This window comes from Malaclemys terrapin, chromosome 17, assembly GCF_027887155.1.
Source record: "Malaclemys terrapin pileata isolate rMalTer1 chromosome 17, rMalTer1.hap1, whole genome shotgun sequence".
Taxonomy (NCBI): Eukaryota; Metazoa; Chordata; order Testudines; family Emydidae; genus Malaclemys; species Malaclemys terrapin.
The window spans coordinates 18,486,532-18,512,958 of NC_071521.1; the positions used below are offsets into that span (position 1 = coordinate 18,486,532).

General features: G+C 50.3%; 1 protein-coding gene across 1 annotated transcript in view; it reads right to left on the reverse strand.

The window, feature by feature from the left end:
• Positions 1-26,427, reverse strand: part of LOC128825394 (collagen alpha-1(I) chain-like) — a 244,043-nt gene that overhangs the window by 39,160 nt on the left and 178,456 nt on the right. Inside the window, exons 25-37 of the mRNA XM_054007881.1 lie at positions 25,160-25,213; positions 18,270-18,377; positions 14,887-14,940; positions 12,232-12,285; positions 11,548-11,592; positions 9,887-9,940; positions 8,360-8,404; positions 6,664-6,717; positions 4,647-4,700; positions 3,421-3,474; positions 2,292-2,345; positions 1,414-1,467; positions 1,087-1,131 (exon numbers count right to left, since the gene is read on the reverse strand). Of these exons, the coding sequence (XP_053863856.1) occupies positions 1,087-1,131; positions 1,414-1,467; positions 2,292-2,345; positions 3,421-3,474; positions 4,647-4,700; positions 6,664-6,717; positions 8,360-8,404; positions 9,887-9,940; positions 11,548-11,592; positions 12,232-12,285; positions 14,887-14,940; positions 18,270-18,377; positions 25,160-25,213 (729 nt within the window). The remainder of the gene's footprint in view (positions 1-1,086; positions 1,132-1,413; positions 1,468-2,291; positions 2,346-3,420; positions 3,475-4,646; positions 4,701-6,663; positions 6,718-8,359; positions 8,405-9,886; positions 9,941-11,547; positions 11,593-12,231; positions 12,286-14,886; positions 14,941-18,269; positions 18,378-25,159; positions 25,214-26,427) is intronic.

Below are 26,427 nucleotides of genomic sequence, written 5' to 3' on the forward strand. Positions count from 1 at the left end.
GGGGAGAGGAGAGCTGAGCAGAGTGCTCCCTGCAGCCCTACTGCCTATCTGGGGGCACCAGCTCCAGGGCAAACCCACCCCCATCCCCATGGCACTACGCCTGTCTTGCCAGCCTGCCCTGATCCCACCCCACCCTGTCAACTGGACTGGCGCTGCCCCCATCCTCAGGAATTTCACATAATGCAGCATCAGCAATCAGATTAGCAGATGTGAAAGCCAACTCCCCTTCCAAAGGGAGATATGAATCTGCCGCTGAGCTGACGCAGCGCAAGTGCTGACAGATTAATTGGAACTAATTACCTGGGCTCAGGAATGAAGCCCGGTATTTCTGTCACAGCGATGGCCTCTGCATGGAGCAGGAAAAACCTGGGAAGGGGGAGGGCCGCTTAGGAAGTTCTATGGGCGTTGCCTTCTCCTTGTTTCTGCCCCCTGGGCTCTTCAGCGCCGGCTGGTACCTGGTGGGGGAGCTGCGAGCCAGCTCCTATTTGGGGTCTGCAGCCTCCCACTGAAGCAGATTTGCTCATCCACTTGTAGCTGCTCCTCCCCAGGTCGGAGAGTGCTCTAAAAGTCATTACACTGGGCCTGTCGTGAGGGACGTGGACCCATGCTGCAATCAAGGTGGGAGGCCCCTCGTTCCTGACACTGACACAGCCTCTCATCCCCATAGGGCTTCTTTGTTCTACCTGGCCAGGCTGCAATCCAGCCCCAGGATGCACACGTGAACAGACAAGTGCGCCCCTTGCTGCTTTCCAGTGCTGGGGTGTCCTAGCAATGGCACAGTAACCCTGGAAAACCACAGAGGGGCAAACCCAGCTCCCACCCTCCTCCTAACTGGCCTGAGCACATAGGAGGCCAGGTCTGGGTGTGCCAGGCTGCTCCGGCCTCTGGCACAAAGATACTTTCCTCCCCGCTGTCCTGCGAGAGCTCAGCCCAAGGACAGCACAGTCCTGGCCTTGTTGAGGGCCCTGTCCGTGCCCTGACCTTTCACACCTGTGTTACATGAGCTGGCAAAACAGGCCTAATCCTTGCAGTGCCTGGGGCATCTCACCACATATAAAGAGAGAGGAAAGACAGGACAGGACATACCTGTGGACCAGGGGGACCTTTCCCACCAGGTGGGCCGGGGGGAGCCTGTGTGAGGAGAGAGAGGCAGAGATCAGAGCCTGAATATTTCACCTCCCTTCTGCTGAGCGCTCATTGCACGTAGGCCGGTTGAGAGGCCTTTTCACCTTCTCACCACAGCAGCTCAGGCTAAGCACTTCGACAACCAGCATGCCTGCACCAGACTTCATTTAATCGCTGGGCGCAGAGGTCACATCAGACCTATCCGTGCCCACAGAAAAACAGATCGGCCCTGGAGTTCTGGGGTGCGCTACAGGCCGGTTCTACTGAGAGGCAGGGAACAATGCTCACTTTGGGACCGGCTTTTCCTGGAAATCCTGGTGGGCCCCGGACTCCAGGCTCTCCCTGCAAGAAGGAGCAGAAAGAAGTTTGTTCATGTCTGTTCTGCTGAAGAACCTCTTGGGAGCAGCAGCAGCCGCCATCTCTCAGTGAAGAATGGTGACTAGGGTTGGGAAGGTTAAGGAGAGCTTGTCAGAAGATGGGGGTGGGGGGAGAAGCCTACGCAAATATCCTGACCAGTTCTAGAGGCGAGTGCTGCTGATGTGTGTTGGTGGAGACAGACAGTTGGAGTTTGGGAAACGACTGTAGGGTAACTTCACAGACATCAATACCAATACGTGTGCCCAACGGATTCGAGATGGGCCTGAGTCAACACCCCAAACGCCCCCGAAGTTTGATCTGGCGTCCAGCCTTTTTAACAGGTCCTTATAATAAGCCGAACCCAGACACTGGAAATGCAAACTCCTAAATTTCAAGGAAGTCCAGGTCTAGTTTGGAACTTAGCAACTCAGGCCCATCTCTGTTACTAACATGGACTGAGGAACAGAGGTAGCAGGAGTTCAGTGTGCTCAGATTGCACCCATCCTAAGTGTCGGTTAGACAGCCATTTCCCCTCTGAATTCCAAACCACCACCACTTGCTTTTAAATCCAGCTTTGGTCTGTCAGGAAATGAATGAATGAGCATAAATGGCACAAGAGATACCAGAGATACTGGAAGAGCAGCACAGTCGGACCCTACACAGGCTAATCCTACACCCTGTTCTTAGCATTGGAAGTAGCTTGTTTACTCCACAGTCACCGCCCCAGTAAATGGCAAAGAAAAAGGTCTTTGCAGGTCACTCCAGAGTTCCCAATGATCTTCATCTCTGGAGCTCTTTCATGGTCCTACCTTTTCACCCCTGGGTCCTGGCTTTCCTCTGTCACCAACAGGTCCTGGGTAGCCCTGGGACAGAGAAAGCCATTGATACTGGTCAGTTAAGGCGGACACACTGAATTCTCTCGCAGGGACGGGGAGGAAGTGGAGGAAGCTAGCAGCCTATGGAAAGTGGTGATCGTGTCCGAGATGTGGCACCAGGATGTCCAGAAGAGGTGGTGGTCATCACATGGGTTAAGGTTTCACACACCTCCCTCTGTTTATTTGGCTCTTTCTCAAATTAACTGCCTTACCTTAAACCAACCATAATGATCTCTTACAAATGAGGGTCTTGTGGGCCTCTGGCTGCTTTGGCCAGCAGTGGCATGTCTAGCTGGCTACCCCTCACACATTTAACCCTGCCCCCTTCCCACTGGATCAGGAGAACCTCATGAGAGCACTGAAAATGGTCACTTAAAAACTAGACCCCCCCCCCACCCTCCGCCAGAATGGGATGTGCTAGTCCTGAGTATCCTTCTGCTTATTTAAAAAGCACACAGTTGTGGTGGAGAGGGGCTCAGCAGGACAGACGGTGCCCATTTAGCTTATTTATTTAGCCAGAGAAGAAGGCGAGATCTTGTGCCACTCAACGGGGAAAGAGGCTGTATGCGTAGCCACCATCAATGTGCCTCACTTTAACCCGGGGATCAGGACCGAGAGCTGCACAATGTAACATGGGGGTTTCCAAACCTCATAGAAATAGGAGCCCGATTTCCTCAAAGCAACAAGGCGGAAGTCACCCAACATCTTCTGGTCTGACCCATGATTCAGGTCTGGAACTATGAGAAGAAGTTCTGCCACGCCAGTCGGGGGGCAAATAGGCCAGTATTGGAAAATGCCTGAACCAAGCCAGCCACTCTCACTGACATGCACAGAGGAAATTCTAGGGAAATACCCAGTGTAGCCAATGGTGCACAGCTGGCAGGGCCTGTAATTCTGTGAAAGCTCCTTACACGGAATGTTGGAGGTGCTTCTGTGCCTCCCTTCTGGACAGCTGTTTTCCCAAGCTCACCCTCTCCCCGCCTCTGCCCCATATGTTCTCCTACAGCTGCCTGCTTGTCGCTAGGTCTCATTTTTCACAGGGAACAGACGGGTAATCACTTACATACATGCCGACAGGTCCTTGCAGTCCTTCCAAGCCAAGTTTACCAGGCAGCCCCTGCCAGGAAAGAAATGAAAATGTAACAAATGCAGCAAGACTGGCTTGAATACAGGTGGTCAGTTCTGGTGCCAATGTTATGGAAGGAGCAGTAAAACAGATGACAAAGAACTAGGGTGCATAGGCTTCACCAGCTAAAAGCTCATCCAAACAGACATTGTTCTTTATGGTCTAATCCTGAGCACTTGCAACTCCTGTTGGCTTCAGGATGTTCGGAGTCAGGCTCCAAAAGAACAAGTTATAGAGTTGTGCCAATAACCGATTCTTCGGTTCGGCCACTCCACTCAACCCCTCAACAATTGTTTTGGGCCGAACAAAGCGTTTCATTTAACGCGAGGGGTTTTTAACTATTTATTTCCTTCTTTAATTTAATAACATTGTTAAACTCGAAACAGACAGTTTTGATTTTTTTTCTCTGACTGAAACAATTTGGCGAATTCAACACGGATTCGCACAGTGTTTTGGTCGACCCAAATCTGCATCTTTCCTCCAAAAAAAAAAAAAAAAAAAAAAAAAAAAAAATGTTGTCCAAAACCTGCCACCCAGCTCCGGTGTTCGGCCAGGTGCAATGCTGGGCTGTCTGGGGAACCAAAGCTAGGAACACAGAGTGCACCACATGCTGCGTGTGGTGGCAAAGGGTGAGTGCTGCAGATGGGGAGGGGAAAAGAGGCAGGGCTGCTGCTTCTCTCTGCAGAGAGCCAAGACACGAGGTCACGGGGCCTGAGGCAGCTGGGACACGGGGCACTGTGCCTGTGCGGATTGGGAGATAAAAGAAAATACATAAAGGATTCCCTGGCTCAGAGCCAGCAAGAGCCTGCGCACGCACTGGGCTGGAACATGGAGATAGCCAGCTAATACGTCATGAGCCCTTTTCCCCTGGAGTGCGGACAACATGGCTGACGTTTCAGAGTATCATTGAAAAGCACCTTCTGTAGCTAGCCACTTCGTGAAGCACTTCAAAGTAAGGGACCCACCCAGCCTCACCCTGATCTCTCTGTGGCACCGAGATGCCTCTGAGGAGATGCTACCAAAGAGCCGATCCCAGAGGAACATTCCAAAATACCCACTGAGCGAAGCCAGGGAGCTTTCGTCATTGAGACCAGACTACATGAAACGGCTCCATGGAGCTCCGTCACCTTACCCACATACACCATCTCGTTAGTGGCTCTTACCCTTGGCCCCGGTGAACCTGGGTCTCCGTCTGGTCCTGGTTTTCCTGGAGGGCCCTTAAAAAAAACATTGGGGGAGACGTGTCATTAACTGAGTCACCTTATAAGGCCATTTCAGGCCCTGACACCCATTGCTCACTTAGCTGCGCATGGCAATCTAGTTAATATTTGATTGTGATGCATTAACTCTGCCTTCGTGGATAGCCGCTGCAGCTCCTGTCTGGCTATGTTCAGTAGCCCTCGGTCACCAGTAGCCCAAAGCTGGCACTGCAGAGAGACTGAACCTGGCACACTGGGTGGCCCTCACAGGGCGTTGTGTTCCGTATATCTAGTGCCCTGCGCAGCAGTAAAGCAGTTAATGGATTCTCGGGCATTCTTTCTGGGGATGGCACAAAATAGTCACCTTATTGATTGAGAAAGTAAATAGATCTGGGTGCTTTTGGGCCCTGGCAGCTGTATATGAATATTCTGTGCACTCATTCATTCTCCCGCAACGTGTACGCGCTGTCCTGGATGGACTCTGAAACCGGCTCCAGCGCACGTGACCATGCCACCCCGAGTGGTTGCATCATCTGGGGGCCACAAGACCAAATGCTACTACACAACGTGACTGCTCCACAGCTTACTGCCAGCTCTCTGTTACTGGCTGCGCCAGCAGCAGGTCCCATGCTATTTACTCTCAAGGCGCTGGCATACCACTGCTAAACGGGCACAGCTTCTGGGTTTTCATTAGACTTTTCTGTCTGCGGGCCCCTAGGGGAGGTTTGTACAGACTCATTGTAGATGGGTTTTCGTTGTAGAAGTTCAGTGATCAGATTCCCCAAAGCAGCCTTATTTACCGTATATAAGCCCAGGGAGTAACGTTACCCTTGCACACCACCCATGAAAAACCATTAAGGCAAGAGAAGCTCCTCCTCGCTGAGGTGTCTCTCAGGCAGAGCATTCTTCTCCTCTCCATTTAAGGCATGAGCCAACACCCATTTCTGCCAATTGGGGCTTTTCATGGATTTTAACAGGGGTTGGGTCAAGCCCTTTAAGAGGACTCTAGGGGAGGGGTTCCCAATTTGAAGCACACATACCCTGGGGTGGGGAGTGTGTACGTGAGACACCTCTGGCGGGTAAGCAGGAGAAATTGTGTAAAGGTGGATTTATTAATTATTTTATTTATTGCATTTTCATAATAGACTACTCAAACGAAGCTTTAAAACTCTGTGGGAATGTATGTATAATACGGTAGTTAATTTACTTCAACCTGTACCAATGGGAACGCAGATGCACAGAGATGCTGAGATACAGAGCCCTCACCTCCAATCACTGTACAATGCGGGTTCAGTTGCCTGGCAACTGTCCAGTCTAACTGAGCTCAGAACTTAGCCAGGGTTTTTTTTTTCCCTTTTCGGTTGTATACGTCACACTAGAACTATATCTGTATGCCACAGTGAAATATGGACAGATGGCTAAAGACAGGTAGTGTTAAAAAGAACACACAAAGTATCAGTGATGAGAAGGGTAGGGGTACACAGGCAGCTGGGAGATCTGGAAGGGGGTACACAATAAGAAAAATGTGGGAACCTCTGCTCAAGGGGGTTGGATCCTCCCACCTGTTCCTAGCAAGAAAACAACATATCCCTTACCAGCCATTATCAATCTCAGCCCCTGCAGGGCCGGCTTTAGGCCGATTCCCCGGAATCGGGGGGGCCCCGCGCCTTAGGCGCCTTTTTAATTTTTAAATTTTTTTTTACTCACCCGGCGGCAGTGTGGGTCTTCAGCGACACTTCGGTGGCGGGGGGTCCTTCAATGCCGCGGAAGACCCGGAGCGAGGGAAGGACCCCCCGCCACTGAAGTGCTGCCGAAGACCCAGACCACCAACAGGTATTCGAATCGGGCCCCCCAGTTCCTAAAGCCAGCCCTGAGCCCCTGTCTATCATTTACCACCCCAGCAAAGCAGCTGACTTTCTGCGTTAGTGCTGTGCAGACTAAGGCAACAGACAAACTACCGTAGAATGAAGATGCTCCTTACTATTGGTCCAGTAGGTCCATCATGCCCTCTGTCACCTGGTAAGCCACCAGCACCCTGGAGAGAACAGCAAAAGATCAAAACACAGATGCTGAAAGTTGGGGGGAAGTGCTACCGGTAAGGGAGAGCGCAGTAGTGGATACACAGGGGTATGTGTCGCTTGCCAAAGGGGAGTGCAGCCCGCCACAGAACCAATGCTGGTGCTCCTGGGAAGCTGTATGTGCTCTCAGCCGCATGTTTTCCTGGAACAGTCTTCTGTAATAGTTGGCTCTTGCGTGTCTGTGGATTTCCTCATTGATTGGTCACCAAGGAAATTTCATTAAAAAAAAAAAACAAAAAACAAAAAAGCCCGGAACAGAGCATTCCAGTAAGGTTGAAACAGAACACTTCCACCTTCGTGGCATGGAACGTTTCCATTTCAAAACGACTTCAGTTTCATTTGTAAAAAAAAAAAAAAATTGTGTATTATATAATGTCAACTCCAGAAAGTCAAATTTGGAACAAAAACTCTGTGAATTTTATCCAAATGAAAATGTTGTGATCCATCTGAAGCAAACTGGTTTTTGGAATTTCATTTTGTGGGAAATTTTGATTTGGGGGGGGGTGGGGGGTGGGGGAGGGTCTCTGTTCCATTTTGGAACAGGAAAAAAAGTCCAAATTGCAGAATTTCCCACAAAATGGAAAATCTGGTCCCCCGCCCCGCTCTAGCTGCTGGCTCCCGTTGGTCCCATCTTAGGTCTGTTTTTGATAACCCAACGGCACCAAACATGCCTTAGAAATAGCCACACGTTTTTTTTTCTCTGAAGGGAGCAACTTTTCCAGCCTCTCCTCCCTTGCTCGCCTCTGTACAGATAAGCAGGTGGGGACTGCACATTTCTTAGCAATGGAAATCCTCATCCTACCTCCCGCCATCCAAAGAAAGAGAAGATGCTAATTTGGTACAGGGCTAGGGGAAGATGCACCCATTACAATGCACTCCAAAGTCCCACTCTCAGGCAGTGTCCGGAACTAAGTGGTTTTGAGGGGACTGGGAGCAGTTCACCTGCATTTCAGAAAGCTGGGCAGGATTAGATGGGGAGAGGGGTTAAGAGAGCAAAGGCAGCCCCTGAGGCTGAAGGACACAGTTGTGTCTCAGCCCTAAGAGGGGAGGCGTGTACTAGGTCATCGCTCAAGCATTCTAGGCTAAACTTTGTACCCCGGAACTGGGTCATTATTAGCTGACAATCGGACATGGAAAGTGTGTGTTGGAAGGTAATAAGACCCCACAGCAGGTTTGCTTGTAGTAGGATTTTGTCACCATTAACAAGGGTGTTGCAGCGTATTAAGGCCCAGGAAGGCAAGGCTGACTGGTTCGTTGAACTAAGGCTGGACTTGATCTTTGCTCAAGGAGCGACCATCATTAGGGAACTAGCCTAGGACTTGATAGACTCCAGTTCAATTCCTAGCTCTGCCACAGACTTCGGGTGTGATCTTGGGCAAGTCACTTAGTCTCTCGGTGCCTGAGTTTCCCATCTGTGCAAAGGAGATAACAGCCCTGCCCTGCCTCACAGGGCTGTGTGAGGATAAATACATTAAAGATTGTGAAGCGCTTTGAGGTCTACGGATGAACAGCTGAGTACAAGAGCTAGGTATTATCGTCATGCTCGTGGCTCAAAAGACTGGAAGAATTTAAAACAAACACACAAGGAATTCTACTCACAGCTGGTCCCTTTCTGCCAGGGCTCCCCATGGCACCTGATACACCCTGCAAGATAAGTCAGACAGATGATAAGGACCAAGAGAGATCACAAACCTTCCCCCAGCTCCCACCCAGCTCTGTATTCTAGGAACATGGATTTGCACGTGAGCTCAGCTGTCCCGGTAAGGGAAGTGCTCTAGTGATGCAAGCTGGAATCCTGTGTAAACCTGAGAGCTCATTCCTTAAAGGTTAGATCAGACTAGGGTTGCCAGGTGTCCGGTTTTCGAAAAGGGACCCTGGTGGCTCTGGTCAGCACCGATGACCGGCCGTTAAAAGTCTGGTCGGCAGCTCAGTGGGGCTAAGGCAGGCTCCCTGGCTCTGCGCAGCTCCCCAGAAGCAGCCAGCATGTCCAGCCCCTAGGCGCAGGAGCACTCAGGGAAGCTCTGCACCACCTGCCGGGGGAGGGGGGAGGGAAGGGGGGCACCTACGGGCACGGAGCCGCTTGGCCATGCCTCCATCTAGCCGCTTCCGGGAGTGGCGCAGAGCCAGGGCAAGCAGGGAGCCTGCCTTAGCCCCATTGTACCACCCACTAGGAGCTGCCTGAGGTAAGCGCCACTCGGCTGGAGCCCGCACCGTGAACCTCCTACCCCAGCCCTGAGTCTCCTCACGCACCTTAACCCCCTCCCAGACCCTGCACCCCCTCCCACGCTCCAACCCTCTGCCCCAGCCCTGAGTCTCCTCCTGCACCCCAAATCCCTCATCCCCAGCCCCACCCCAGAGCCCGCACCCCCAGCCAGATCCCTCACCCCCTCCTGCACTCCAACCCCCTGCCCCAGCCCAGAGCCCCCTCCTGCACCCCAACCCCCTCATCCCCAGCCCCACCCCAGAGCCCACACCCCCAGCCAGATCCCTCACCCCCTCCCGCACTCCAACCCCCTGCCCCAGCCTGGAGCCCCCTCCCACACCCTGAACCCCTCATTTCTGGCCCCACCCCAGAGGCTGCACCCCCAGCTGGAGCTAGGGCCATCCAGAGGATTCAGGTGGCCTGGGGCAAAGCAATTTTGGGGGCCCCTTCCATAAAAAAAAGTTGCAATACTATAGAATAGTATATTTTCGTGGGGGCCCCTGTGGGGCCTGGGGCAAATTGCTGCAGGTGGCAGTAGAAATCAATGGGCAGAGCCGTGCTGGGGACAGAACTGGAACACCAGCGGGGAGGTGACGGTTTGGTGCAAGTGGGGAATGAGATGCATGAACCACGCCAGCCCCAAGCCTGTGCCGTCAAACCCTCACAGCCATGCAACGATGGGCTAGACCACAAAGTTTGGATCCAGTTCCAGGGAGTTCGGTTCTGTGGTTCGGTTTGGATTCATCTCCCTGCTTTTAGGGGTACGTTTATAAGAGACAAACCAACATTGGAACCAGCGAATCTCGGAGTTAACGTAACATGCAGTAATGCAGCAGGTTTCACCTGCAGCCCTGGCCCCTGTAGCCGGCACGGCAATTACAACAGAACAAAGAATATTTAAGTATGTAGTATAGAATGGGAACCTGTGTACCAGGCTTTCCTTCTGGGCCTGCTATTCCAGGAACGCCTCGTAAGCCCTGTAAAGCAGATTTTTACCTTGGATAAGCATATGAATGAAAATAGGTGCTCAGATTTTAAATGCTAAAAATATAGATGGCAAAAGACGCTTTTAAAGGACTCCGTTATGTGCGACTATATAAGCAAAGTGTAAACAAATATTTTCATAAGAGCAATTCAAACAAATGGGAATAGGAGGCTCTTGCATATGTACATTCATTTGCTATATGAGCACTCAACTCTGCCTACCGGGACAACCATGATGACTGCAAACACATCTGTCTCTACTGTTATCTTGTCCTCTGCCCCCCTCCTGCTGTCTGTCTGTTTAGTCACCTGCTAGGTGTCATCTAAACCCTAGATTGGGACCCCTCTGGGGCAGGCAGTGTTGTCTGTGATTTGTTTGCACAGTGCTTAGTGCAACGTCGGCCTCATTCCGGTTGGAACTCCCTGGATGCCAGTGCAAGAGAAATAAACTGGTCGGTTTGGAAACCTTCCCGAGAAAAGTTTGTGCTCGTAACTGCACCGTGCTCCTTAACATGCATCGTGTCTCCTGTCTGTGCCCTCCCTCAGCACCCTGTGCAAACAGCTTCTAACAGCCCTTTCCCGCCTCCACCGGCAAACGCTCTAACCAAAAAAGAAACCAAGCAGCAGGTAAAAGCCTATTTTTACTGCCACAGAGAGAAAAACGTCAAGGGCCTTAACCATATTTTTTCCCTCCCTATCCTCTTTTGCCCACCCCCACAACTATTAATTGTAGCTTGGTTGTCAAATGTAAACATGTGTAAGAACAGGTCCCCTGAAAGCTACTTAAAAGAGAGTCTTGCTTCCTACATTCCTTGCTAGTAGGTAAAAAGTCAGTTGTGTTTCTGGTGGGGTTTTTATTAATTATTATTACAACAATGTAAAACTTGTATAGAATAACACTCATCCTGAATCTCCTACCCCTGACCTTCCTACCGGCTTACCCAAAGGCAGAATACGACCCACAGAACATTTGAACACAAACACATTTTCAAATCGCTGTCAAACATGGCGCACAAGAACGGCCTCACGCCGGAGCTATACTACGAAAACCGCTGATTGCAAACAGCCCAGTCCAAAGTGTGCTGTAGAGGTTAGCAAGCACTGTTAACGTGACTCTTTTCCACCTTAATTTGTGCGCTACAGAAAACAAAAAAGTGTTACATTTTCAATAAATCCTAATTAGGCACATGTGCAACTACAGCACTAACAGTGAAGGGCACAATTAAGACGCCTAATTAGGTTGAGAAATACGCCATCGTGCCCTTGATGAGAAGCCATACTCCCATGCATGCTGCCTGTTTGTTTTCCGGCTCTCACACAGGCGAGCAATAACGCTTTTAAGCGCACACCTAGTTAAACCCACAAGGTCTGGACGCTGGCGTCAGTCGGGAGGATCTGCACTGCAGAGTCCCACTAACAGCAGATCAGACGAACGCCCTCTGTCTGGAGACCGGTACGCTTGTATCTGCCAACTCTGAATCCCATCGAGGCTTTCCGCTTTCAAACCTGAACCATGCAACTGGGGCGGCCAGTGCTGATCCCTTCTCTAGAGCACACCTCGCATGAGTTCGAGCCTGAGCACTGGTGTACTGCTACTTACTGGGGGTCCTGGGATTCCAACCAACCCACGCTGGCCCGTACGGCCCTGAAAAGAAACAAAGATTACAAGAAAAGACTGTGCCATCATTAAACAAGCTGCAAATTCGGAGGCCTCAATACGCAAGTTTGGCAACAGGAATGATCTTTGTCAGCAGTAAATGTTACAGGGCTTTTAAACATATAGATGGGTTTATATACTTCAATTATGGCTCCAATTTTATCTAAACTCCTCTCTTGTACGGTATTCCCACCACTCTAGCAAGGAGTCGTTTATGCAGTCCTTTCAAGTGCAGGGACCTTGCCATGGTTATCTGCCGCTGCTAGCCACCTCTTAGCCATCTCCACAGTAGATCTCTGCATAGTGGCTCTGTGCCTTCAAGTCCTTCAGAAACTGTGGCATCCTGATTCGGGAAAGCAACTTACTTGAGTCTCACTGACGTCCACGGGACTTCAATTTATGCCGAAAGACGAGAACGTGCTCAAGTACTGCCTGCCCTGGAATGCTAGTGAGGACCAAGGCAGCCACTCTTCACTGCTGTTTCTCATGCAGAGTGTACTTTATGCCCATGCTACATGATCTGTGCTGCTCACAAAGCAATTTTGTGGAGATATTTAAGGTGCTGGTTTCAAACCCTATAACGACCCCGACGTTCACCTCCAAGTAACGAAAGGCTCTGATAGTTACCCTGTGTCCTCTTGGCCCAGGCGTTCCCTTCGAGCCATCTGGTCCTCGACTGCCCTAAAAATTCACAGGGGAAAATCATTTCAGGCACCACTGCTTGATTCCCCCACCATTCCTGTCTATCTTAGAGATACAGAGCTGGGCATGGGTCTTTACAGTTTCAGGGGCTTCTTCCAAAGCCCATTGGACTCAATGGATCTAACAGCTTGGGGTCAGGCTGGAGATGTTGGTTTTGATGTGGATTTTCCTACTGAAATGATGCTGTAATGGGTGTAACGCGTGTGACACCTCAGGGACCGGCTGGAGCTTACATTACAAGCCACATCACTCCCTAGCTGGGCAAGCAGAGATGCTGGGCCCAGCAAGCACTGTTATGCGGAGGGGCAGGGACAGACATGACTTTTTGTATGTGCCTACCACTTACTGAAACCCCCAAGCTGCCAGGATGCAGAGTGCTAGATAGTCTGGGTTGGGAACGTGAGAACTACCAGATCACTGGAAGTCTCCAAAAGTGCTGTCTGCTCAGGGCCACAGGTGAACCCAGAAATCTTATGAGAGCAGCAGACAAGCTGGAGCAAGACCCTCCACACGTGCCAAAACCTCACCCTGAGAAAGGCGTAGTTCCCACCCCCTTCATATTCTGAAACCCTGCCTAAAGGTTCAGTCGGGGTGCCAGGCTGGGCAACAGCTCTGCTGGGGTACTGTCAGCTGAATGTCTATGGATCACAGGACTTCCTGTTATGCCAACACCCACATATCAGTGAAGAGAGGCTGAGTGTATAAGGGGCGGATGGGTATACAGAGGTGGAAGGTGGTTGCCAGTATTTCCCCTCTGCTCTACCGGTCAGATTTATTCTGTAGCCTATTACTCCGCCAGCTGTCCCTCCACTGAGGAAAGAGGGTTTTCCCCTTTTTAAGCAATGCACCAAGTGGAGGTCACACAGTCTCACAGCTTGAAACCTGCCAAGCAGATTCACAGATGGGGCTGCAGAATACAGTTGCGATCATTTCATCTTGGATTCAGCACAGACTTCACAAGAGAGCAACCAGAATACCATCTCAAGCTCTCTTTGAACAGGACAAAGAGGATATTGAAAACAGGGAAACTCTTATTCAGCGGAATAAAATATGATCAACTCCTTTGCGTTCATTACCCAAATCTTTCCTAAACAGGAACCTATCAGGAAAAAGCCAGCGTAAACAAATCCACCTTAAAGCTGGCCTCATGCCCTGGCTAGGTCTCCTCCGCAGCTAGGAGCACGCTTCCCAGCCCTGGTAGACAGACGTGCTAGCACTGCTTGGCAGCACAGGTGACCGCTTTGGCTTGCCACCCCAAGTACAATCCCACCTGATCCCTTTTAAGAAAATGAACACTGCAACTGTGGAGAGCAGTTGAGATGTATTTTTGGGCCTTCCACTCCTGCAAAAGGGGACAGACACCCTCTACACTTTGGGAAACAGTGACGGACCCACTGCCAGCTATATTACAAACAGAACAACAGTCCTTTTATAAAATAGTATTTTATAAAAGGACTCCATCAGATCAAATATGAGGTTTAGGTTATACAAATGCTCTTACAAAATCTAAGACCAAAGAGAAATGTTTCCTTGAATGAAAAACAAAACAAAACAAAAAACCACACACACAACCTCCACCCCCCAACCCAATAAAAATACCTTTATTTTAACAAGTAAACATTAATTTGCTTTCAGTGCTGGCAAACCCAAATTCTGCAGCGTTATGACAGTGCAGGAGGACGGAAAGTGGAAAATAACAAGAAACAAATGAAATCTCTCAGCTTGGACAATGACAGTCAGTTCGGTGAATTGCAAACAGTGAAAAGCAAATACAGAAAAAGTTAAAGTAGCCAAGCATCTATAATACAGCAACTGGGGAAGAGTAGCAGAGGTTTTATTTCCCCCCTCCACAACCACAGTTCCATAATTTATGATGTTATTTGTAACATGGGACATTTATTTGGTTTTTACATGAGTTTTAAGCTGGCAGCGTCCATTTAAGCATAAGACACCTCAGTATGGAGCTATGTACTAAAATGCTATAGCACAGACAACACCCAGCCTTGCTCCGAAGAGAGTTATCATGCCCCCCACCTTCCACAGTCATGCACACGAATAGGTGGTATGGCTCTGTTGTGAGTTCACGACTCCGTGCCTCAGTTTCCGGGCTGTACAATGGGGGTGGGACATGGTCTTTGTAGAGGCTGGGATCTTGAGAGCCTATTGGTGTTAGGCAGCCAAACCCTGTTTAAATTCAGTGGCTTGGATTTGCAAATGAGCCTCCGTCTACACAGCAAAAAAACCCAGCGGCTCTGAATCAGAATCCGGGTCAACTGACTTGGGTTCCTGGGGCTCACGCTGAGAGGCCAACAATAGCAGTGTCGATATCAGAGCTCGGGCTGGAGCCTGAGTTCTGAAACCCGGCGAGGGGGCAGGGTCTTCGAACCCAAAAGTCTCCATGTTACTGCTAGTCCTGCAGTGCAAGCCAGCTGAGCCGGGCTCTGAGAGTCGCTGCCGTGGGGCTGGTTTTTTGCGGTGTAGACCAACCCTAAAGCAGTCTGAGATCCATGGATGAAGAGCGTTACATAAAGGATTTACCACAACAAAATGAAAGAGAGAAGAAATAATGGTGACACTGACCTTTGGCCCTTCACTGTTGTTCTGGCCAGGTGGGCCTATTTGTCCTTCCTCCCCCTAAAAGGGCAAAGAAGCAGAATTAAGGGACAGTCAAGACAACCTTTGGAAAATCATTTCTATAATGAGTCGGGGACAGTCTGCTGTGTGCAAGGCAATATTTGAATGCGATATTATTGGATCAGGCTCCAGCTGATCTTTGGAAATGCTGTCGATCTAAGTACACACCAACACACCGAACACCGCTCTCAAGGGGGAGTTACCTGCATAACGTACAAAGAGAGAGAAGCGGTATGCATAAGTCCCTTTACAAGGGCGTTACCCACAGTCGCAGATCCCCTGCTCTTCAGCAGGAGAAGAGATGTCTCACCATAAATATCCCTGGCCATCCAGCAGGGAAGAGATCCCTCGAGAGAGAGGGGGCATGGGGTTATTAATTACTGGTGTTGCAGTAATGCCTAGGACATCAATCAAGGCTCATGGTGCTGGATGCCGTACAGACATGCTGTAAAAAGAGACAGTCGCCACGTCCTCCATGCATCAAAGAGAGAAACAGCCGACATCCGAGCAGTCCAGCACTGTCCCCTCCCAAGCACGGCATGGAGAACGAACCCTTCAGTGTTTCATTTGGTAGGAAAAGAAAACAGACCGGGGCCAAACCGAAGCAGGACCTGCTGCAGGGCTAAAAATCACCAGGATTATTGAACTGTGTTTGTTTCCAAGAAGTTGAATTAAGATGATTAAGCGGTGCGGGCCGAGGGACGTGCTGGCCGCCCTTCCTACAGCCCCCATTGGCCTGGAGCGGCGAACTGCGGCCAGTGGGAGCCGCGATCGGCCGAACCTGCAGACGCGGCAGGTAAACAAACCGGCCCAGCCCGCCAGGGGCTTTCCCTGAACAAGCAGCGTCCCAAGTTTGAGACCCACTGGTCTAGATCTCTTAACGCCCCCCTCCCGCCTCGAGGGACACAGAAGGCCACGATGGCTGTGGGCTTGTCACAGTAAAATGCATGAAGCTACTATCTGCAAGCTGATACTATTTTGAGATGGGGCGAGCTGCATACTAAGCTGGAAAGGGCATTGTGTAGCGGGGAGAGGATTTCTGCTGAGTTATCCTTCTTTCCGAATGCATCCAATCTGAACAGTGAATGCCTAATCAGGGCTCATAGGAGGCCAAACTCCAGCGCCCGAATGAGATAGCATTATTCTCAGACAGCGTGCGATTTTGCTCCTGGAAAGGCGAAGGGGAAACAACAAGCCCCTTCTCGCATCTTCCTTGTGTTTTTGAACATGCAAAGATAAAGATCAGCAAGGATCTAATTCTATGTTAAAATATTCAGCTTCCTGTGCATCCGCCCCGCCCTGAGACTCGGCGCTGAAATCTGCATTGCATGAGAAAGCGCTTTTTAAATCAGCTTCCTTCTTGCAGCACCTCGAGCTGAGACCCTCGCGGGTCTCACACGCTAAGGAGGATTCCACCTGGCCAGGTGTAACTGACCGGAGACGGGTGCCTGCACTAGACAAGCCCTGCTTTGAGCTGGTCTGGCAATCCCTGCCTTCTTCATTGTTAACAACCTTCCAATTGCAGCATCTTGATTTTCAGTGGGGGAAGAGCCAGAGAGCTTCACTTTCTGATCTCAGCTTCGGTTCGAAGGGCTGGCAGTTAGAAAGAACAATCTGCAAACTGCACAATCTCAAAATACTTGTAAAGTGGCGAGCAGGTCTGATCTGGAGAAACCACCAGCGAGAACCCCACGAGGATATTATTAAGGGCAATTTCACTGCAAATCCATTGAGCTCCTGCCTTTGGCCACAGTTTTGCACCACGCTGCATTGGCAGTGGCTCTCTCCATTGTCTAATTTAGAATCATCTCCATAGACAGCTATGGGACAATTCCAGGGCAATTAGGATCAAATCTCTGCTAGCGAACACTGGCCCAGCTCCATTGACGTCAAGTCCCGTGGACCTGTGCCAATTTACACCTGCTGAGAATTTGGCCCTTAATTTCTACCTGGCCCATTATCTGATACTGAATCCACCCTGCCAATGGATTAAGTACCTCTTTGCAGGGTTTATGAGCAAGGTAGCATCTCTATTTGTGCATGTGTACCCCTTCGTTTCTCATTTGAAGTTTCTCCCCAGGAAGATGTAACTTGATTAGAGAGAAATAACAGGATATATGTTCAACCTCTCACAGCAGTTAGATAGTAACGATAGTGAGGGAGACAGTTAATAAACTCTCCTCGGCATTTCTTCTAGCGTAGCAAGCTTAGGGCAGATGAGATTTATCATTCACTATGGAAAGTGACATTTGCATTAGCCGGACAACATGAAAATGGCAATAAACAGAGTACATGTGTTTTTAAAGCACATGGCGCTTAACCATTAGAGGGAGCTCGTGCATCGTGTGTTTTTCAGGACGACAACTTGTCAAGAGGAAAAAGTTGGGTCAGTTGGAGAGATGCAACGTTCTGAACTCTAGCGCGTGGAAATATTTGCACCAACTGTCTCAGGAAGCGTCAGCTACAAGTGAGTCTGGGCAGGACAGAATGCAAGGGTTTAATCCAGAGGGGGAGAGAGGCGAGGATGAAGGCAGCTGAGATTCCCAGCAAGACCGTAGACTGTGGGATGGGATCAAGAGTTACAGGCAGTCAGTCAAGAGAAAGGAGTGGGGGAAATGGGGAAGCTGATGCATTTGGATCCAAGGCACGGCAACGATTCTAGTCTGGGTCATTTCCACCGAGAGGCAGGAAGCATGTTCAGCAACCCGCTTGCACCAAGACCGGGCAATGGCTCAGCAGAACCATAAACTCAGTGAGAGCTGGGATGAGGTTCCTAAATACACACCTGCCTCTAGAGCAATTCTCCACCTGCTGCTTGGGAAATGTGACCTTCGGATTGATTTTAACGTGGAATCAGATACCTGCTTGGTGCCTATAATTCACACCTGCACCACGATTGCCGATTGCCCTGCAGGAAGATGCACTGAACTTCAAATGCTATTTCAGTGCCGTATCTCAGGGCCCAGGTTTGGACAATTGATATCAACCCGCTGTCCACGTTGTTAGACCACTAGTGCATAGAACTGCTGATAAATTGCATCCGCAGAACGTAAAGGCCTAAGAATCCAGCTTCTCCCAGAAAATCAATGCTAAAAGGGAAAGCACAATATACTCATGGCTGAGTTGCAGGGTGGGGAAGGGTAAATGGATGATAAGTGTAGGCACATTAGTCACTGACAAAGCAGCCAGGCACCGTACCCTGCTCTCCCGAGTATGTTTCAAGGTGGGGAGGGGACACCGCTTAAAAGATATTTTCTCTTGCATGTTGCGCTGCAGCCGCTTTGCAACACAGTATGTAACCAATGTCTGGAGAAGCAAAGAATCCTTACGTCATGTCCTTGGCGTCCAGCCGGCCCTCTGGGTCCAGGAAATCCCTGCAGACCCATTTGACCTCGAACTCCTGGGGGCCCTTTCATCCCCTGTGGCCCACGTTCTCCCTGGAAGCAATAAGATACAAATACATCATGGAGGGCCTGGCTGCACCTCCTGCTGCCCTTCCACCTGCGTGAACCGAGATGAAAACGGAGGAGGTCTTTGTAATAAGCAACTAGCGTGACTATCTCAGCGCCTAACCCCACAGGGCAGCCATTTCCTTGCTCCCCCTCTGGATAGTCCATCTTCTTTTATATTTGGGTCTCTTCAATCTCATCATGCTGCATTCATGGCAGAATGGAAGTGGAAAAGGAAACAGCCTTAATTAACCCTAAATGCCCTTTCTCTGATGTGGTCTCCCCCTCAGACCACACCGTGATCAAGGTCACCAGAACATGGCTCCTGTTATCCAACTTGTCCTGCAGCCACAACCACCAGCTGTTCTTTATTCCTGGCAAGTCCCTTCTAGCCCAGGCCCTGGGAAATTAGATAGACCTCAAACAAATCCCCGGATCCAAGTAACTCTGAACTTTGGATCCACACCCAGTTCTGATAGGGAATAGCCAGCATGGATTTGTGAAGAACAAATCATGTCAAACCAATCTGATAGCTTTCTTTGATAGGATAACGAGCCTTGTGGATAAGGGTGAAGCGGTGGATGTGGTATACCTAGACTTTAGTAAGGCATTTGATACGGTCTCGCATGATATTCTTATCGATAAACTAGGCAAATACAAATTAGATGGGGCTACTATAAGGTGGGTGCATAACTGGCTGGATAATCGTACTCAGAGAGTTGTTATTAATGGTTCCCAATCCTGCTGGAAAGGCGTAACGAGTGGGGTACCGCAGGGGTCTGTTTTGGGACCGGCTCTGTTCAATATCTTCATCAACGACTTAGATATTGGCATAGAAAGTACGCTTATTAAGTTTGCGGATGATACCAAACTGGGAGGGATTGCAACTACTTTGGAGGACAGGGTCATAATTCAAAATGATCTGGACAAATTGGAGAAATGGTCTGAGTTAAACAGGATGAAGTTTAACAAAGACAAATGCAAAGTGCTCCACTTAGGAAGGAAAAATCAATTTCACACATACAGAATGGGAAAAGACTGTCTAGGAAGGAGTACGGCAGAAAGGGATCTAGGGGTTATAGTGGACCACAAGCTAAATATGAGTCAACAGTGTGATGCTGTTGCAAAAAAAGCAAACATGATTCTGGGATGCATTAACAGGTGTGTTGTGAGCAAGACACGAGAAGTCATTCTTCCGCTCTACTCTGCTCTGGTTAGGCCTCAGCTGGAGTATTGTGTCCAGTTCTGGGCGCCGCATTTTAAAAAAGATGTGGAGAAACTGGAAAGGGTCCAAAGAAGAGCAACAAGAATGATTAAAGGTCTTGAGAACATGACCTATGAAGGAAGGCTGAAAGAATTGGGTTTGTTTAGTTTGGAAAAGAGAAGACTGAGAGGGGACATGATAGCAGTTTTCAGGTATATAAAAGGGTGTCATAAGGAGGAGGGAGAGAACTTGTTCACCTTAGCCTCTAAGGATAGAACCAGAAACAATGGGTTTAAACTGCAGCAAGGGAGGTCTAGATTGGACATTAGGAAAAAGTTCCTAACTGTCAGGGTGGTTAAACACTGGAACAAATTGCCTAGGGAGGTTGTGGAATCTCCGTCTCTGGAGATATTTAAGGGTAGGTTAGATAAATGTCTACTAGGGATGGTCTAGGCAGTATTTGGTCCTGCCATGCGGGCAGGGGACTGGACTCGATGACCTCTCGAGGTCCCTTCCAGTCCTAGAATCTATGAATGAATCTATGAATCTATGAACTTGGCAGCTCACTCCCACCTCTGATTCAGAGTCAACACCACTGGACAACGTCCTCTTCAGAAACACCACGCCCTAGCCTGTCTCCTTACCATAACCAGTGGGATGAAGCCCAAACAAGACATGCCTCTCCACCTCATCAGAGCGCCCCAAGATTTGGGGCTGAGCAGGGTTTGACCATCTATAATATATATATGGCCCCAATTACGGTGTTATCTGAGCACCTCACACTGTTCAATGTATTTATTCCCGGAACACCCCTGTGCAGTAGGGTCATGCGGTTATTCCCACTGTACAGAGAAGGAACTGAGGTACAGAGAGACTACGTGACTTGCCCAAGGTCACACAGGAAGACTGTGGAGGAGCAGAGAACTGCACCCAGATCGCCCAACTCCTAGCCACTGGACCAGCCTCTCTCACCAAAAATGACGTCCTTTTCAGATTAAAAAGATCTGCCCAGGGCGTGAGGAGAACATAGCAATCAGGAGCTCCAGCCAAATGTTCATCTAGTGACATGAGTTCCTAAGAAATACTTGTTGAAATTCTGCCACTAAAGTGAAAGTAGGGATGGGGTGATCTCCCTCCCTCTGATGGAGTCTCCTCCCTTTCTGGACACTGCCTAGAGCATCCCTGGCAGAGAGACATATCCAGATGAGGGCTCAAAACTTAGTGTTGGGCCAGTAACTGGGTTGAGGGGGAAGGGGAAGAATGATTTGTGATTATTTTCATTTAAAAAAGGGCTGAGATATTCACACACACACACACACACACACACACACAGCTCATGGGTAAATCATGAAAAGGCCCTGGCCCAGGCTGCAACCTCTACACCTGCGCCAGGCCTGGAAATATGGCAAACAGGGTCAGTTGCAGGGAAATGCGTGCAGACACGCAGGAACGAATGGGGCTAGAAACATTTTGCAGCTCAGTTTAACCTTGCAGCAGTTCAATGCTCTAGTGTAGACAGGCCATTAGTTAAACCAGATGAGCAGCCACAAACCTCCCCATAACCTACTGCCCTATCCTGCCTTGCCTGTGCCGCTCTCTCCAGCTGCCCTGCTACATGGGAGGAGGTTCCCAGGCTCAGGGCGGCTTTAGGCCGATTCAGCCGATTCGGCTGAATTAGGCCCCACGCCAAGAGGGCCCCGCGCTGCAGCTCTCCACCCCGCCCTCAGCTCACTTCCCCCTCTTCCCCTCCCCTGAACGCTGCTCCGCCCCCTCCCCTGCTTCCCGCGAATCAGAGATTCACGGGAAGTCTGAAAAGAAGCAGGGGCGGGCAGGCAGCACCAGGTAAGCTGGGGTGGTGGCGTCGCGAGAAAGGCTCCGGGGAGGTGCGGCCCATTCCCGCTGAGCACGCAGGCCCCAGTGGCTCTGGCCCGGCTTGGCTCCAGCCCGGCCCTCGCGGCGCGGCGTGGCTCGGCTCTGGCCCGGCCCGGCCCCCGCGGCGCGGCCCAGGTCTGGCCCGGCCCGGTCGGCGCGGCTCGGGTCGGCTCCGGCCCGGCCCCCGCGGCGTGGCTCGGCTCCGGCCCGGCTTCGGCCCAGCCCAGCGCGGTTCCCGTGGCGCGGCTCCGGGTTGGACCCAAGCCCGGCAACCCCAGCCGGAGCGCGGCTCGATTCCTGGAGGCGGGGCTTGCAGCAAGCCCCGCCCCCAGAAATCGGGCCCCGCTCTTGCTAAAGCCGGCCCTGCCCAGGCTTAGCATCTGGAAGGCCTAACAGGTGGGAACTGGGTAACTGAAGCGCCAAAGCCAGATTTCTCCCCGGTAGTATATTATATTGGAATTGGAAAAGGGGAAGAAAAGGGGAAGAAAATGATTAGTGGCATGGAGCAGCTTCCGTATGAGGAGAGATTAATAAGACTGGGACTTTCCAGCTTGGTAAAGAGACGACTAAGGGGGGATTTGGTTGAGGTTTATAAAATCATGACTGGTGTTGTGGAGAACATAAATAAGGAAGCGTTATTTGCTCCTTCTCGTAACACAAGAACTAGGGGTCACCAAATGAAATTAATAAGCAGCAGGTTTAAAACAAACAAAAGAAAGTATTTTTTCACACAACGCAGTCAGTCAGTCTGTGGAACTCCTTGCCAGAGGATGTTGTGAAGGCCAAGACTATAACAGGGTTCAAAAAAGAACTAGATAAGTTCATGGAGGATAGGTACATCAGTGGCTATTAGCCAGGATGGGCAGGGATGGTGTCCCTAGCCTCTGGTTGGCAGAAGCTGAGATTGAGCGACAGGGGTTGGATCACTTAATGATTACCTGGTTATGTTCATTCCCTCTGGGGCACCTGGCATTGGCCACTGTCGGAAGACAGGATACTGGGCTAGATGGACTTTGGTCTGACCCAGTGTGGCCGTTCTTATGTTCTTAGTATTCTCTGTTTGATCTGTAGGAGTGCTATTCTGGGGCACTGGAACAATTTGAATAGTGGGGTGCTGAGAGCCATTGAACCAAACTGTAAACCCTGGATATAATGGAAACCACTTCAATCCAGGGGGTGCACCAGCACCCCTAGTTCCAGCACCTATGCTCTGGGGTGCAGTGCTCCAGGTTCCCAGTTAGCTCTCTTTCAGGATAGACCCCACAGAATCGCATGACACCTGCTCTCTACCTACAGGACACTAGAGCAAATACATAGGCCATTGCTTTTACAACAAGGCCTCTGCTTTGAAGGCAAAGCATCAAACATGAAATTAGGAGTGGGGGAATCCTCTGTTTTCAAGGGCCTAAGGGGGAATATACCAGGCCCCAGATATCTGAGGGACCGCTCCCCACCTCTGTCCTGCCAAGCCAGCTGAGGTCAGTCAGGTGATCCATTCCTTCCCGCCAACAGTCCCATCTGAATGGGGTCCCGGGCAGGACGTTTTCAGGTCACAGATCCATTTTGGGGCGGGAAGGGCATTCTAGTGGATATGGTGCTGGACTGGGATTTAAGGGCCCTGGCTTCAAATCCCAGCTCAGCCACAGAGTTTTGTGTGACCATGGGCAAGTCAGTTGACCCTGTGTCTCAGTTCCTCACCTGTACAACGGGGATGAGGCTGCCAGATCCCACAAGAAGTAAACCCCCTTCCATTAGTGACTGTGAGCTGTTGACACTGTGGTGATGGGCCCATGTAAATACCTACAGAGATGGATCCATGGAATTCCCCTGCCTGTGCTCTGCCAGAGCCCCTCTCAGCCTGGTCTTCCAGGCTCAGTCAGGGCAGAATCTTTTCTATTTGAGTCAGGTTCATCTTTGACCATTTGGGCAATTTCCCCCTCGTCTCGTCCTCTGTGCGTTTGGCCTCTTGTTTGAGGGAGCGACTGGTTCTCTCTGGGCCCAGCTCAGGGGCGGTTTTGGCCATTGGTACTTTAGCTTCCATAATCCTTATTCTGACACGTGATGTGTTTCCATGTCACTAAATGCAAATCGCTTCGTGCTAACAGGAGATGTACAAAGGGCTGGAGCACCCTGTGCCTGTTCTGCATCCAGTTGGGAGCAAGAGCCCCTCCTCGCTGCAGCAAGGATCTCAGAAGACCCGATTCTACTGGCAGAACAAGAGGCCCTATTAATGGTTCTCTCATGACACCCAGCTCAGAGCTTGCCTTTCCCTGCAGCCACGTCTTTGCCAGGGAAACTTCACCTGCTATCAAGCCTCTTATTAAACACCGCATCCCCGATGAGAACTGAATCCAGTACCAGAGGGGACTAGGCCGGTCGGAGGCACAGGAGAGCCATGGTGGGAGAAATCCTCCCAGACCCAATCTGCAGTGCTGAGGACACTATGTGTTGGAGGGGGATGAAGGACAGGAGTATCTGGGCAACGGCCGATATTCTGGCCCCTCCCTGTCCTTCTTATGCCCCACCCACTCCATTGTAGGGGGCTCCTAGAAAAGCTTAGCTCTGTACTGGGGCGTACATCCTGTGTGGCCCTCCCACATCTGGCCCACCCTCTATTGCAAAGGGAACCACACTAACCCCATTGCTGTGGGTTTGGGCTCCCAGATGGGGGTACGGCTAACTTAGCTCTCTATGCGGCATTGCCAACACTCATGATTTTATAATAAGCCTCACAATATTGGGGTTTAAATCCCCAGCTTCTGGAGTCATGTGATTACATGAGAATCACAGCTTCCATTTAATAAGAAAAACGGGGGGTGGGGGGAGTAAGCATCTAGCACTCATACCCATGGAGAAAGCTTAAAACACTGATTCCTAAAGGCTCATGAACCAGAAGTCAAATAAAAAGAACCCAACTTTAAACAAACAAAAAATCAAGATTTTTAGCTGATCACTTGGCATTGGCAACGCCACCTATAAGAATGTTAAGAAAAGGGGTCCAGAATTTTGGCAGGTGACTGCTAGAGTAACTTTCCTGGCATAGAATATCAGGGTTGGAAGGGACCTCAGGAGGTCATCTAGTCCAACCCGCTGCTTAAAGCAGGACCAATCCCCGACAGATTTTTACCCCAGTTTCCTAAATGGCCCCCCTCAAGGATTGAACTCACAACCCTGGGTTTAGCAGGCCAATGCACAAACCACTGAGCTATCCCTCCCCTGGCACAATAGGATCTTCTTTATACAAACCTCCCCCTAGTGAGGCTGCTGTGTAGAAGGAGCAGAGACCCGCCCTGTCGAGAAGGGTGCTAGAATAAAGGTGCCTAGTGATTCTAATTGTTTATTCTTCAAGTGCCAGCAGAGATCTCAATCTAATTACACCTCTACCCCAATATAACGCTGTCCTCGGGAGCCAAAATATCTTATCGCATTATAGTTGAAACCGCGTTATATAACTTGCTTTGATCCGCCGGAGCACGCAGCCCCGCCCACCCCCCCCCCCCCCGGAGCACTGCTTTACCACATTATATCCGAATTCGGGTTATATCGGGTCACGTTATATCGGGGTAGAGGTGTATTAGTACAATACACCAGCTCAAACATGCTCGGAGACGACACAACCACATTTAAGCAGCATGGAGGAATGGGGAAGCTATAGAAATTACCCTCTGAATGCCAGCCACTGGGTCTACTGTACCTTGTCTCCTTTGGTTCCCATGTCCCCTTTCACTCCATCTGTGCCTTCACCACCCTGTAATAACAGCACACGTTAAGAGTGCAGCTTCTCAGGAGACCGAACTGTGATGCTCCCCATGGCTGAGGAGCACAGCGATCTGCTTTCAGCATTGGTGAGGAAGCTTTCACTGGTTTTGATCAAAAGTTCATTCTTGATGGATCTTTCCACAGGTAGAAAGGGAAGTCTCCTTTCTACCCAGACCAGAAAGCTGCAATGTGACCCTACGTGCCAGATACTCTGGTAGCTTTAGACCCCTACAGGTAGCTTTAGCACCCCTGTAAAATGGTGGAGGAGGAGTGTATGGCAAGGAGGTCAACAGTAGACCTTCTGTAGTTTGGAGTTGATGCAAATATTAGTTGCGTGGGACAGAAGGAAGGACCACCTGCATTGCTATTAACAAATAAAGTAACTTCCCTTCTGCTTTATATTGGGATCCCTGCCCTTACCCCCCAACTCAAACACACACTGCTTAATTTGGAATTTTGGTGCTTATGAAACATGACAGCCCATTATCTCTGGCTTGGGAGAGGCATGACATGGGCAGATAGTTGGAAATCTTCCACACACAAAGCTCAACGCTGACATGCAGCAAGTCCTGCTACTGTTGTTTCAAGCAGTGTGTGCCAGCTACCTTGATTGCTGCCAGACCTTTTGTGCTGTACTGCAGGAGCTAGGACATTCAATCTGTTTTGAGCTGTGACCTTCTGTAGGGAAGGACCAGAAATCAGAACTCCAAAAGGTAACACGTCAGTGCATTGACCTTCAGTGCTGTACAGCCTACCCGATTTGTGTATGCCGAAAGATCCCAAGGCCACGTCCAAGCAGGGCCGGCGCAACTGATGAGGCAACCTAAGCAGTCGCCTAGGGCGCTAACATTTTGGGGGCGGCGACCGCAGCGGCCGGATCTTTGGCCGTCCCGGTCGTCGTCAGTATTTTGGGGGCAGGACCTTCCGCCGCCTCTGTTGGGGACAGCATTTCGGGGGTGGGACCTTCCGCCGTCTAGGGCGGCAAAAAAAGCTGGCAGTGCTCCTGTGCCCAAGAGTAGCAAACATGCTGTCTTGCACCCTGGTGACTCATGTCCTGGTTAAACTCTATCCAGAGACTCACTTGCTCCAACATCCAACACCCTTCCTAACTAAGCACAAGGCCATCTGTCCACATAGCATCAAGTGCAGGAAGAGGAAGCAGGAGAGCTGGATTTTACTCCCAGCTCTGTTACAGTTTCACTG